At 43.0% G+C, this 15580-nt stretch overlaps 1 protein-coding gene across 1 annotated transcript; it reads right to left on the bottom strand.

Moving 5' to 3' along the window:
- Positions 1-954: 954 nt before the first annotated feature.
- ARRDC3 (arrestin domain containing 3) lies at positions 955-15356 on the bottom strand. The gene is made up of 8 exons (XM_075137627.1): positions 14833-15356; positions 11456-11537; positions 8784-8931; positions 7426-7528; positions 6771-7027; positions 6179-6341; positions 5209-5363; positions 955-3746 (listed from the first exon to the last, which is right to left on the bottom strand). Exons 1-8 carry the CDS (start codon positions 15110-15112, stop codon positions 3690-3692), a joined length of 1245 nt encoding a protein of 414 aa, XP_074993728.1. The 5' UTR covers positions 15113-15356; the 3' UTR covers positions 955-3689.
- Between the last annotated feature and the right edge of the window lie 224 nt (positions 15357-15580).

The raw sequence follows: 15580 nt of genomic DNA, 5'->3' as shown, positions 1-15580 counted from the left end.
CTAGAAGGTCTGCCTGGATTCTCCATCGTTGAACTCGAAACTGAGCTGAAACACGCCGTTTCACAGCAGGAGGTCCTACTGTTCCTATCAGGGAGCTAGGTCGAACGTTCGGGTTGTCCACGTTAGCAGCTGCACCACTAAACCGAGGGCGCAGCGCGACGGGAACGCGCAGGACCCCGAACGCCAGCGGAGGGGGAGGGCACGCCGGCTGCCCAGCGCCTGGCCGCTCGCCTGCTGAACCTCCTCCAGGTCAACCCGACACGCCGATGCCGAAGGATGACGACCATCCCTTTCGTCAGAGGTTCAGCTGCGGCGTGGTATGCGGAAGGCAGACGCCGCGGCAGTGCCTCGCTGCCGGCGAGCTCTGCGAACACCTCGCCGGGCTCAGACGGCTGGTGGACACCTTCAACAGCCGGTCACGCCGGACCTCCCAAGGGAACGGCAAAGGGCACCTTCTCCACCCCCTGCCGCCAAACCGCACTTCCCAGTCCCAGCTGCGAAGCAGACCTTTGAAATCATTCCCCAATTTCCTCCCAGCCGCACCAAAATGCGGGTCCCCTCCCCGTCCCCCAGCCGTACGTCGCGGGAAGGACCAGACGCCTGGAACGAGGGTCACGGGTCGCAGTGACACAGAAACAGGGTGTCCTGGAAAGCATGCTATCCCGGCGCCTTCCGACGGAGGAACCTGCAGTCTCCCGTCTGGGACCCGGCCCCGAGAGGTCACTGCTGTGAATAAAAGGGGGCGAGGGTGCCGAAACTGGACCCTGGTGGTACTCAGAAATACAGTTCTAGAAACAGTTTTTCCCTATCTAGTCTGAGAGGGGTTGTATGTGTGTTCCTATAGTAAGTTCCTGTATCATGCGATCCTCACAGTAATTATTTTATAGATAGACATGTTTTGAAAAAAAATATTTAGGTCATGTATAAACAATTATGACTTACACGGAAAACATCTGAGAGCCTTTTTTTTTTTTTTTTTTTTACAAAAGTTTATTTTCCACAAGGAAGAGCAATAGGAAAAATTAAATTGTTTTCCACATATTGTTTTCTTGAAACAGAGTCTACAAGGACATATTCAGCACCAAAACTAAAAACAAAAAAAGAAAAGTACAAACAGCCATAGAATATAACCTATAAAGCAAACATTTAATATTGCACTTTGTTTCTCTAATGTTTGGATTTTACTTACTTTTTCCTAATTCAGATCAGAATTCTATATCAAATACTGGGCTACAACTGTGAACCTCATGTTTTATAACGCTGAGAATTGACCAATACTTGTGGAAGAGTAATGCCTCTGAACAACTAACAATAATTTAACTGAAAGTCTTTATTTGATAAGGTTATAGCCTTTTTCACTCTAATCACAAAGGCTGTGATGCCATGCCAATTACTACGATATTGGTCAATCCTGCTTCATATGCAATTTTCCATTATATTGTGATAAGTACTTTAATGCTATGTATATCAGCAATTGTTCCCTAGTCTGTTAAAGTAACAAAAAAGGAAAAAAAAGTAAAAACCACCAAATGCCCTTTTATGCCAACGATCCCATCAGCTTTTAAAATTGTCTGGTTGGAGAGGGTAGAGGGAAGGGACATTCACAAAATTGGCCTAATAATCTAAGACGTCACCCAATTTCCTTCTCGTCCAATATTCTTGCTCAAAGCCCAAGCCTTTTAACTGAATCACTTAAAACGCGACTCATTTATGTTTTATCACCCTGTTGTCATTTTTGAAACATGAATTATCGTTCATGTTCTCATAAAAGGCCACTTATGGAAAAGCCTATTTTGTCGCATTTATGAAGCCTTAAAACCAAGGCAGAGGTTTTGAAGAACGAGCACCAGGCAGAAACACCAGCCTCCCTCTCCCGCTCCCTTCTGAGCTGTCTTATTGCACAAGGAGATAGGTACTTGATGGATTACATCTTGATTTGTTTAAGTTGTCAACACCAGAAGCATGTCCCTTTGTCAATGGTCCGTGTTACACGGTTTCTGAAAAGGAAAGTTGACTTTTATTGTAAATCTCTAGCATGTCAGCGCTGGTATTGGTGTTAGCACATCTAATGGCTCCATTGCACTCTTTTCTTCCTTGGGGCACACTCAAGGGCGAGTGCTCTTTCCGTATCATTTCTTGCATTCTGAATGAATATATGGTAAAAGTCGCTGTTCTGTTTTGTTTTAAAGCTCTTGAGAGTACCACAGAAGATGCAATCATCGAAGCAACTCTAGCTAACCAGTATCTGCGTATGGCTGGTAACACTGATCTTGCCCAGTTTAATTATACTTCTAGTCTTACTTACTATTTTTACAGTATCATAAACCCTGAAGATAATACAAAGTGCACAAACTGAGCTCTTAGCATAGTCCAAGCTTTTCCTGCAGTTTGAAATATACTTTCTACTAGAGACTCATTATATATAGAATTTTTGGTGATTAGGTAACTATATATAAAAATAAATTTACTTTCCCTTCCCATCCCTACTACTTGAGATATCGATCTGTCTATGAATCCTAGACAGTGTATGACTATTTCCTTTTAAAATTCTTTTGAGGCTGAGCTGGTGTCTGCTGGTGCTGCTTTCGTTTGTGCCTTTTTAAAATTTTTTTAAAGCTTCACAACTTGAACATCTTTTTTAATAATGCAGAAAGAGAAATGGGAATGAGGGTGGGTTTTGTAACTTTTGTGTATGTCCCTATTCCTGATCCCGCTCTCGAATAAAGAACAAAAACGAAACACAAACACAAAACAAAAAGGAAGTAACTCAACAGTGCAACGTAACAAAACAAATAGCATTCCAACAGTTTGGCAAGTGATGAGTTCACCTGAGATTAAGTGATTTTTAGGCAGTCTGTAACAAAATGCTGCTTTGCAATAATAGTAGAAAGGCAACAAATTCTTAAAAGAAATCAAGAAGGTATACAATCTTGATGAAGTCTATTAGTTTCTTTCTATTAACTCTCCACCCCCCACCCCAGCCCCACATCTGTTGCTTATCTACTACAGTAGGCTGCAAAACGTACAGCAAGAAGGATTGGCTTGAAGGCATTTGATGTTTGTAAATAAATCCACAACAGGATCCAAGCTGAAGAGGTGATACATGATCAGCCTACTAGGACAATTCTGAGCATGTGCATATGCAGGTAAAGTCCAGGCTACATTAAATTAAAAAAAAAGAAAAGTCAGTGCATTTGTCAAAGTCCGTTGCTGTTGTTTTTTGTCAAAGCTTTCTTTTGCTCCTTATTGTGCGGACCACAAACAAATAAGAGGGGAGTAACAACAGTCTGGCATAAATGAGAAAAAGCTGTAGTGACACTGAACCGCACAACGTAAGCAATGAGCATGTGCAAATTTCCAAATCATAAGAGGAAGCCATCCCTCTCTTACAATGTGGTTTGAGTGTTTTGACACACATGACTGTAGGTTAGTAAGGCTGCTCCTAGTATGTGCCAGTATTTAAGGGGAGGGGGGAAAAAACCAAAAGATCAGGTCTTCAAGCATGTGGAGCAGTCCTACAACGTTACTGTAGGCTTCAAAGCATGATCACAGGTTGTTTTCATTTATTCACCATACAGGCAAGAGCAAAACCACCTCCTTTGAAAGTGTGTCTCCACTATGACGCCTTGACCTTCAACACGGCAGGTATGATTCAAAACCCAAGACAAGTCAGCTTTTTCTGGATTCCTTCAACGAGAGGGGCAAGATGGTCTGTCATCTGTGGGCTGATCTGGGTTTGGATCAATCTAACCGAAAGAGGGGAAAAAAAAACCCAAGGCATTTTTAGAGTCAACTGCTAGAAATAAACCAATCCAAACAAAAACCCAACAAAATTCACAAGTTTAAGACAATCACAGTGATAAGCGGCATTCCCAAACCAAACATTATTCAAGTAACTGAAAAACCTCTAGTCAATTAGCCAAAACATTGAATGAAAAATTAGTAACTAAGTATGGTGGAAAACTTTGAACTACAGGCTGACGTAATTTAAGGATAAGCACTAAGAACTAATGAAAAACTTGAAAAAATCTGCTTTAGTAGCACAGAAATCTTTTGAATTATTTACTGTACACTAAAAAGACCATTTGACTCATCGCTAAAAGTGTAGCTTATAAATTTTTTAATTGATTTCCGAAGACATTTTGCTTCAAAAGCCAAAGTTATTAGTAAAAGGTCATTCTACTTTTAATTTACAAGTAATTAATCCTCAAAATTAAAATGTCTTATAAGTTGATGTGTTCCACACCTTACCTCCTCTTCCTTTCTAGAAAAGGAAGAAGGGGGACAACATACTAACTTAGATCTCCAAAACCAGATAGTAAGAATAGTTTAAGTGCACAGTATGTAGCTGGACAACATTCTTATCAGTTGATTTTATACAAGCATTTTTTTAGGACAAAATAAGCTTCTTTCTAAATCTTTAAGTACCTAAAATGAAAGGAATTAAGAGTTGTATTCTAGGGTTAAGCTATAGAAGAGAAGTCTCCAGCACGCAAAAACCATGCCCCTCTGCCCACTCAACGGCAGATTAGTGTTTCAAGAAGAGAAGGAAAAAAAAAAACTATCAACAGTGAATTCAAGCAAGAATTAGCCGAAGGACACTGTTGTACTTTTGTTTACACCGTATAACTTTTTGTTATACAGCCCTATACCACTGCCTTCTCTTGAAAAATATGAACATGGAAAGCTTTTCAAGTTATGTCATGATTGAGTGATTTTCACAGAAGTAAAACTGCAGCCAGAAATGTTGGAGAACTGTGTTATTTACAGAACGTGAAGTCAGAAAGACGACCTTTGTAACTCCTCTACATGGAACTTCTGAAAGCACTACATGCACAGAACCAAAACCGCAGAGAGTTTTAGAAAGAAGTAGAGGTGAAAGACATTAGCATGTTGTGCATCTATAGGCTCAAAATGTTGGTGTTAACCCATGTATTATCTACATAATGCAAGGTTTTAATGAAGTTGCCAATAGGGTACACAACAATTTGTGAATTTCTACAAAGCATTAGAATTATGAAGAAACCCGAAAACTCTTGATGCAATTCACCTGCACGTCGCTACAACAAAGTCACCTTATCCCCTCTTCACCATTTTAATGATTTCTCCTGATTTTAGGAAGGACAAACGACTTCCTACATTTATTCCACAAGACCGAATTCAGAAAAACAGTGAATTAATCATCGTAAGTCTGTATGAGGTACCTACTTCTGAATAGAGGGGTGGAGGCAGAAAACGGAACTCCTGGATGTATGCAAACAATGGTCCTGGAAGCGCTCTCTCAAAGTCATCACAAGCACCCATGGGTGCAAGGCTGGACTGTCTTTGTTCCTCCGTGACCACTTCTGCATAGCTAGGAGGTGCTGCAGGGAAAAGGCACACGCAGTTCGAACAACAAGTTCTTATGCATGTCAAAATATATAACATGGTAAATATTAAACTTTTATCATTGTAAAATGCACCAACAGGTAGGTAAATGACTTTTTAACAGTTGTTGAACATGAAAGGGAGGGTAGGCTGTTTTGTTTTGTTTTAAGATATGCTCAAATCCAAGAGCTGACTGACCACTTACTGTGGCTTCATTATCCCCTTTAAATTTAAAGCATACTCAGAATACTGAATCTCTGTACCAGTAGGAATGACAGAACATTGCATTCCTCTGGATTCCGCAAATCCAACTCTGGGATTTGTATATAAAGAAAGGAAGTTTACCAGACATGTGAAAACACAGGGAAGAAGATGCAGAATTTCTCCTTTGATGAGAGAGATTTCCCATGAAAATGAATGACGTTACCTTTTCACAAAGGCTTGGCTACTAAGGCTGTTAAAGGACACCATAAACTGCTATTACGATGGGTTACAATGCCTTATAACCAAGGATGCAATCGGGATACTGGAGGCAGAATTAATTCTGCACAAGCACAATGGCATCCTGCGCTTTTCACTTGTGCCAGCTTCCAAGCAGCTGGATTTCACTGCTTGTCCTTGAGAGGAAGGCAGGGAGGGAACTCTGTTCTACAGAGGACAAGCAGGTGGCAAGGAAACATCCACAAGGGGTTTCCTGTGGGCTTTATTATGAAGGATGTAATTTGGGTCTGTTTGCACGACAGCGATGAATAAAGCAGACAAAAATCAAAACAGACTAGCAAATTGATTGGGATTTGTATTGTCAAGTTACCTTCCGGTCTTTCGGGCAGTGTCAGACCAAGCCAATTCATGTTCATGCTACACTGGCTGCTCACACTTGATGTTCTGCTACCAAATGGGTGTAGAGGAATGGTACCAATGACCAGTGGTAGGTTAAGGAATAAATCCATGGCGCCTGGAATATCAACATATACCTAAAGAACAACAACAACAGGAGAGGTGTAAGGTTAGAATGTACGTTTGTATGAGCACTTCCTAATTAGTATACCAAGTTCTCTGTCCATGGAATTTTCCACAAGAAACTTAAGTTTCCTATTGTCTGTTGGCCCTAAACGCTCCTAAGGAGACAAGAAGCTCCTCAAGTCAAAAGCAGCCCAGGATTCTTCACAGTAGCCCTCACATGGAAATGTCGCCCACTCATAACACATGTGCTTAGCTGGCACACCAAAACTGTTTTAAGAACGTGCATGCATGATTTAAACTGATCTACAGAACTCCTGTCAGGACAGTAATACTAGGATATGTATTTCTTTTGTACCTAGTTAGCAGAGGTAGCTGCTTAGCAATTTGCAAGGAATGATGGAAACTACTCATGCTGAAGTGAAACAGACCATCCAACGTACCATCAGTGAATACTCCACACGGATTATACTACAGTCGAGGATCGAAGGGGACACAGGTGGAATTTTCAACTGTTTGCCATTCCAGGTTTCTGTTTTGCCAGATGACAAAGATTCCCCACGCAGGTTGGCAACAAGCTGTTTGACTTCCTTCATTTTCCCTTTGGCATAAAATGCCTGCGTTTGGTAAATGGCTGCCTTTGGCACCACCACACGGGAAGAGCAGTTCTCAATCTCAGCAAAGATCTGAATTGATTCACCTGAAACAAAACAGAAGTTTGCATTCTCTTTGTATTTACAAAGCAGCTTAAGCAAATTGACACATTCTGTGTATTGTTATAGTGCACCGGACGCTGCTAGCAATGCTCTACCTTGAAAAACATCCACTGATGCTAACAGGAATAGGATCACCATTAGCTAATCTAAAAGAGAAATGCACAGGTCTAACAGAAGCAGATGTCCTTCGACAATCTGGAGACACAGGTAGCATTAGTTAACAAATTTAGTTGTAGTTAAGAAAATACCGAGAAGATTGCTCGATGCAGACTGAGGCGGTTAAGAATGGTTTAAATATTTCGTTTATATAAAAGCAGTAAGTACAAACTCTCATTTTAAAAGGGAAGGAAAAACATTTCCTATAATTACTTCTGTTACGTACCTGGGGTGTAGCCCTTCCTTTCAATTTTGGCACTTAAGGATATTGGGCCTGAGGTACAAAACCAACAACAGAGAGTCTTTTCTTTTGTGCCTGCTTGGGGTGACTGCAAGAAAAGAACAACATTGCCCATTTAATTAAGAGTTCCATGAATCTCTTCATCTGTTGTCATCAACACAAAAAATGATTTTCATAATGTACTTATTGTTACGTATTTTAATAAACATAGCTAGTTTTATTTATAGGAAGAAAAACTCAAGCAATTTAAAAGGCACTATGCAGATACGACGTTTATTCTAAATCCATTACTCATTAACACTGCTTTTTCTGCTACACTTCATACTACAGTCGCACGTAAAACAGTTTTTATACGTAAATGCTGTATAACTTAAGGAAAGGCTTATAGCCTACATATCCCAACACATTGTTGGCAGAGCTTTTCATTTATCAGTAAACCAGAACATCTTTCCAGTACACTGTATTTCAGAAACAATAACTAAGCTAAAATACTGTAACCTTGACTCCTGCTATTTCCTCTGTTTTGGAACGATCCTGTTTCATCTGTATTAAACAGACTTTGTTATTTTACGTGGTATCAGGATTTAGGACTTGATCCAAAACCCATTAAAGCCAAATGGGAGTCCTTTGATTTTAATGGAATTTGTGCAATGTCAACGTCCCTTTGCAAGTCTTATTTTTCACCCATACACACAAGAAACCTATTTCAATGGACTTTGAGGTTTTTTTTCCCCCCCTCTGTAGATTAGAATTTGAAGAGGAGGAAAAAAAGAAGAAAGGTATTTTAGGCCAGATTGAAATCAAATCCTCATTGAAAGCAGTTGTGATACTGAAATTATTTTAGTGAAATGACTTTTCAGAAAAAGACTATACAGAATTATGATAATTTCTCCCCATTGGTAGAAAACTATCCATATGGAAATTATCAATTATGCACGCCAGTACATTTTTTACTTTGCATTTTTAAGTTAGCAGTCTCTCACTATAATATTCTTTTAAGTTTCACTGTTCCTTCCACAGATTATCTTTTATTCAAAATCAAAGAGGAACAGTTCGCAAAATTTTCCTTTTTAGTGACATTTTACAATTTAGTGTTATCAATTTAAATTGACAAAGCCATTTTACATATCGTAAATGTGAAGCAACTCCAAGCACAGGAAAACATAGCTTTCAAAATACCAATAGTTAAAGAGTTGCTGAAATGATGTAAAACTCAGAAGATCAGCTGTAATTAAACTAGCGAATAAGTATTAGATAAAATTAGATGTGGATATTGTTTCACTTATTATACTTCATTATTTTTATGCCAGAAATAAAGAATGAGTAATTCTGTCAATTCTTACCAGTAATGAAGGAGTGTTGATATCTATATGTTCAAAGACTGTAAATTCCTTCTTTAATTTTACTGGTAGAAACCAAGGCCTATGCAATTCGGCTTTCACCCAATAGCGCACACTGCCATGTCTGCCTTCGAATGAGGTAGCAAGTGGTCTGTGCAGGACACAAAGGTCAAAATTGAGTAAAGTCTTTCTGTCTAATAATGATACAATTGATCAGATCAGGGATTAGTATGTAGAATTGCATTTTTAATGCATCGTAGTATTTAATGCAGCATAACTTATTTGCAAAGTTTCCATATCTCAGAAAAATTCAAGATTAAAGATGGGAGAAAAAATCATCTCCAATTCATCCTACTATAATTTTTCATAGATTTTAAGAATCAGTTACAGAATTGTACTAGAAAATGCCAGGAGAGCACACATTTCCTTTAAACTTAAGAGGCCACTTTCACAACTAGAGTAAAGCATGCCCTTTTAAGGCCAAATTAAGACTACCAACTTAAAATTAGCATTAGTATCAACCAATTATTGTTTTGGGTATCATATTTTGTAAATCATTGTCTATTGGTTACTTGGCTGGTATCTCAGTGTCAGGTTAATTTTAGCTGTAACTCAGCACTTTTGTAGTTTGTTTTGCCTTAAGCACAGTAAATATTTCAATTTAGAGTTCTGAAGAGAGGCTGTTTTGAGTACCTTCTAATTTTCCTCCACCTGATGAGACCAGCTTAAAACATTTATATTGTATATGGATGTACACATATAAGCATATATATACATAAAATCATCAAGTCTATTCTGCTCTGAATTTTGACAGATGAAAGAAGTCCTTTTTGGGAGCTGGAGAAAAAATGATGTGGAAAGGATCTCCAAACCTTTCAGCATCACCTTTTTTCCCTGTAACATCATAAAATGAAAGACAAAAGATCTTTACATTTCAATTACCTCCAATTAACAGTAGTTTTCCATAACTTAATTTTTCCTATTTTTATGCAAGTAGATTTTTTTCTATTATACTATGTTTTGAATACATTGTAATATATAAAGTAAAAGTAAGTTATTTGCACAGCTTCCATATCTTCCATAGGGAATAATACCAGCCATGCTAGCACTTTACTAGAAGGATTCTTTCAGTTACAGGTTTGACTTCTCTATTTGCACATGTGAAATGTTTCCTTTTTTTCCCCTAATAATCCAAATGAAAGGATTTTCTAATCTGTCTTCAATGTTTCATCCTGCCCCATATTCTTTAGGGCAAAAAGAATCAGTAAGGCCAGCGTGCGTCTTCTTTCCTTCCACTGCTGCTCTGTAGTTTAAGTATATTTTGGAAGTATTCTACAGACAAAAAATAACAAGTAAGTAGGCAGTGTCCAAACTTCAGGTTTTTAATACCAGCCTTTGTTTTTTTCAGTATTATCAATAGCTGGTTACACAGTTATTCCTTCAGGTCACTTAAAAAGAACCCATGTTTTGACCAATGCTTACGATATCTTGCTGGTTATCTGCTTCACTTCAAACTAAGCATTTCATGTTCATGTATAATGTTTTGGGTTTTTTCCACATTTAAACGCCCCTTCCAACTCAAGGGAAGATCAGTATTAGCCTTCTTTCTTTTTGTAGTTCAGATTTTTCAGAATGTTAAATTGTCTTTAAAAATCTCCATGTATACAGGTCTTCTCCACTGTTCCAGTAAAATCTACTGTAAAGTCCTGTGCTGTTCACTTTGAAACTGACCCGTAGAAGTGTTTATCATCTGCAGGTTCTGCTAAAACCAGCACCTCCAATAAACAGATGGTTTACTAGCTTTAATATTAGGTACTGAGCTATTTCACATAACACACTGCCAAATTTTTTCAACCTTAATGACTTCACTGCTTGCCTTTTACAGTAAAAGGCTCCTTTTTCCATCCATGTTGAGACTCCCTCTGTTCCTGTGTGTTTAGTTTTATTGCAACTTGTATTTTTAGCCAATTTCCATATTGGTAACTCCTCTACGTATATATCTTCCATTACGATGTCTACATTTCACATTTCAGACTAGGGGCATGGGGGAATAATCCTTATCTTTACACTTCTGCTCTTCACCTCTGCTTTCTGAGACAAATGGGATTAGGTAGAGGAATTTTTCTTGCTTCATCCACCCATCCTTCTGCTTATTTCCATCCAGGCTTTCTGCACATAGGCCAGCCTGGGTACATACATCCTGTTTAAAGCAGAACAACCTCCTCTTTTGTAGTTAAACTTGCCACATCTGTTCCAGACTGAGCCCAAACAATTCAGCTGTGATCTTATCTCTAGTTCTGCTGGTCTGCATGGCTCCAGCAAAGTGTTGGTTGGGTTAGAAGGTATTTCAGCCACTCTGCAGTACTCCAGTGACAGTTCAAATTCCTCTCCCTCCTCTTGGGAAAGGGTAAGATATTGGAAGACCTAATAAGTCAGCTGGACTTGGTCAAATGAAAGTGAGCAACTGGGCAGCAATGAGCTCCTGTTTTGTGGAAATTAAAAAAAAGCGTCTATCAGTTTAAAAGCAACCTCTTCAGTTTAATGAGATTATGTCCTCCGCTGCATGTCGGAGCACAATTCCTACTACCATTGAAAAGGTTTCCCCTCCACCCACAGCAGGAGTTTTGCTCAGGCGGGTGGGCAGCAGGGCCCCAGGACTGCGTGCGGGCACTTACGTCTGTGGAAGCTCGAAGCTGAATGCATATTCGTGCCTTCCCGAATGGATGGTGTGAAGGCCTTCTTCTGAATTGTCATCATCTAGGAGGGGGAAAAAAAAAAATGCTATTTCACCTGCACACATTTTATACATTACAGGGGCTTCTCTTCCAGAATAAAAGGCATTTACACACTCGTTACAGCACTTAAGAACATGGTGTGCCAGAAACAAGGGTCTCTGGCCCGTTCATATTAACTGCTGGATGCTGGGCCAAATCTTACCTACAGAAGGGTAGGTAAGATTCACCTCACAGAGAAGGAGAGGTTAATTTGCTTTAATTCATAATCCCGCCCCTGAACACTGACATAGTTGCAACTGCTGCCATTTCAAGGCCTGCCTGCAAGATCTGTAATGGAAATCGCGCTTTCCACTGTGATTCCTAGTTAAAATGAAATAGAGATGGCTCTTTAACAGCATTAAGCAATCTGCATGAAGTCTGCTGTGTAAGATTAAATTTAGTAATTCAGCTTTCTTTTATCTCCTGCCTGGCAACAGCGTCCAGAAATTAATCACCAAAAAAAGAAGTGTGAGGAAAAAAAAAAGGTGTGCAAGCACCACCTGGAAAGTACCAGACAAATTCAGGGGCGCAGAAAATGGCAAGCTGCCCGATTAACACTGTCTAGAGCTAAACTTTTTATTTTTCAATAGGTTAACTTGATCTTGCTTGGACAGCAAGACCAGATATTTGCTGGTTCCACCGAGAAAGCTGACCTTCGTTCATGGTTATGATTTCTTGCACGCCTTTAAATACTACAACAAATTTGCGGTTTATTCTGACGTAATTACCATAAAACCAGAAAAACGCTGACTTCATCAAAATAGAAAGTTAAGAGAAAAATAACTGAGCAGCTCGCACATAAAAAGGGCTGCAATAATAAAAGGGGATATCGTGAGACAATGCGGAAGGCAACCGCTTATATTTAATGGTCTGAAGCATTAATGGAGGCACACAGGCAGAGGATTTTAAGTTCCCATTGTCCTACAGAAACGCCGATGCTCCCCTTCCTGCAGTGCACGGCAAACGCCGAAAACCTTTTAAAAAAAAAAAAAGAACAAAAAAAAGCCCCCAGCAGCAAGCCATCGACACATCGCGCCTCCAGCACGCAGTGTCACGAAATAAATGTCAGGACAAAGCGCCGAAAGGACCAGACAGCGTGAAGATGATTTTTAAAAAAAAAAAATTTTTTTTTTTTTTTTGTGATTTTTTATTTTGAGGCAGGGGGAGCGTTGCTTTCGCTTGCGGCTCTATTTCCCAGCACGGCGATCTCCTCCTCACAGACAAGTTCCCGTCCTGCCTCCCCCCCCTTTCTGCCAGCTCAGCAGTCCCGCCGAGCCGGGCGGCCGCGGCGGAGCTGTGGTAAACAAGTGCTGAGCTGTCAATCAGGGGCCAGGCTGGAGCAGGAGCCGACCGGCCTAAACCGGCGCGAGCGGATCCCCAGCCAGCCGCTCATATACATACGGTATACGTTACACCCGCCGCATTCGCTCAGCAGCTCCGCTCCCCGCCGGCCGAGGGGAGGGAGGGAAGGCGGGGCGCCGCCCGCCCTTCGCCTTCCGCCCTCCGCGCCCCGCCGAGACCCCCTCAGGGGACGTTACCGGTGTGTGCGGGCAGGGGGGCGGTGGGGACGTGACTGGCCGCAGGGCGTCCCGCCGCCCGCCCGCCCTCAGAAGGCGGCTGTCCGCCGTGCCAGCTCCTCAGGGGAGCGGCCCCTCGCCCCCGGGGGCTGCCGGCGCCCGCCGGCTGCGGGCAGGGGAACCTGCTCCCTCACCCCCGCGGCCAGCGCCCCTCCAATCAGCGGCTGGCATCGCCTTAGCAACAGGCCAACAAACCCCAGCTGGCCAATCAGGGGGCGGGCGGGGGGCGCGGCCTGGGCCGCCAGTTCGGGGGAGAAGCGCCCGGGGCGGTCATTGAAACTCGGCCGCGGGCGCCGGCAGCGGCTCGGCGGGCAGCGGGGAGCGCCCGGCTCCCCCACCCCAACCCCCGCAGACTCCCACCCCGCCACGGGAGGCTCGTCCGTGTCCGCACGCGTCTGTCACCCGCGACCCGGAGGTGCGTGAAGTTTTCGCTCGGGCGAGTGATTTGTGAGGAGGGTTTTGAGCAGCGAGTCACCTCGTTAGCCAGCTGTGCACGAGGTATTAATTAAAAAAAAAAGACAGAAGCCCCCAGCTCTGCTACAGCCTTAATTTCAGAAACGCTGGGTAATGGCCTCGTTCTTCAAAAATTACGTTTTTTTTTTTTCCAAAGGAAAGGGAAATATCCCATCCCTGCAGTAAATATGCTGCATGTTTAAAAAAAAAAAGGCCAAGCAGCACCAAAATTACATAACCGGTTTTTAACATTATTTTCTCGTGCTAGGGAATTAAGTCATCGCCACCACCTGACGCGTGCGGCCAATCTGCGCGGAGCAGGCGGCGCACCCCCCCTCCCCCCCCCGGACCGGTCCCAAACAGGATTGAACCGCTTCGAACAAAGGCTGCAAACTTCGGAAAAAAAACACCCCCCCGGCCCCGCCGCTCCCACCCTGCCGCCCGGGGGGGGTCTGCCAGCGGGGGGGGTACACCCCGCGCCGTGGGGACCCCCCCCCTCCACGGAGGGTGGGTGGGGGGGAGCCGGAGGTGCTCCCCAGTTTTGGGAGGGATGCTGCCATTATGCAACTCACACAGACACATACAACCCCCCCGCTCCCCATCAGGGTTTTTTGGGCACATCTTTACATCGGGGTGTGTCGGGAATTAAAGCGATTTACCGGAAGGGGGTTAAAAAAATAAAAAATAAAAAAAGGTTACACGTGGGGTGGGGATAGCAGATGTCAAAATAAGCCACGGGGAATCTTTTTATACGGCAATAACGAGCCATCCTTAAAAAAAAAAAAATCATCACATTATCAGCCCGAAGAGCAGAACCCCGATGTGTCAAAAAGTCTGGTTTTACGCTTTCATTGTATTCCACGATTTGATAGGGTGCTCCTGTGAAGTCCTTTACTGCCTGCCTGGCTTTGATTTTACAGCTATTTTTCCCCACGGAGGGGCAAATCCTGCTAGTATTACTAGGAAAAAAAACAACGCTTCTTTTTTTTTTTTTTTTTTTTTAAATAAGGTATTAATAAGCGTCTGTGCTGAAGGGCAGGTAGTTGGAGGCAGCCCCGCTCCCTGCAGACCCACCTCCTGCAGCCCGGGCATCAAGGCTCCTCACCCCGCTGCCAGACCCTCGGCACCGCCTGCCCTCCCGGTTAAAAAAACACCAGGCGACGCAAAAATGCGTCCTTTTTCCCCGGAAAAAAAAAAAAAAACCCAACCAACCAACAACCAAACCGCATTGTGAAGGGAAACCCTTACCTCTCTCGTGGCCGATCAGGATGTCCTTATGGTTGAAATACTCCACTTCTTCAGTGTAGTTCTGCGTGTAGGCAGTGTTGGATCCCGCGTTCCTCGATTCAGTCCAACGCACTTTCGCGTGTCCCCGCGCGTGAATTTTAAGGGATTTCACTCTAATTTCCCCCGTTACTTCTAAATTGACCCTTCCTGAGACTGTGTCCCCGCTGGAGTAGACGGGAACATTGCTGTCATTCAGACAGTCAAAGCTTATTGTCAAACTCTTCACCTTCCCCAGCACCATGGTTTTTTATAGCAAAGTGTAGAAAAATATACTGTAAAAAAAAAAAAAAAAACAACAAACAAAAAAAAAAAACCCCAAAAAACCCCCTCAGGTAAAGGGCGATCGTACCCTACAACCGGCTCATGGGGACGGCGGGGAGCCCCGGCCCCAGCCCGGGCGGCGCGGGGGTGGCCGCTGCTGCCGGCGCTTCGCTCTCCCCACAAAGGCGCTGCCGCCGCCGCTGCCGTCCCGGCCTTATAAGCCCTGTGACAAACAAGCCCCACCGCGCATGCGCCGCTCCGCCGCCGTCCCGCCTTTCCCGCCACCGCCCCGCCTCTCCCCGCCGCTCTCTCCGGGAGCCCGGCAGGGCTCCCGGAGAGAGCGGCGGGGAGAGGCGGGAGCGGGGAGGGGGGGAGACGCCTTTGAGGGAAACAAATCCCTGCCGGGATGAGCCTCCGCGCTGCCAAACACCGGTTCCTCCCCGGGGGC

This window comes from Calonectris borealis, chromosome Z, assembly GCF_964195595.1.
Source record: "Calonectris borealis chromosome Z, bCalBor7.hap1.2, whole genome shotgun sequence".
Taxonomy (NCBI): Eukaryota; Metazoa; Chordata; class Aves; order Procellariiformes; family Procellariidae; genus Calonectris; species Calonectris borealis.
This window is presented reverse-complemented; position numbering and strand designations above follow the sequence as displayed.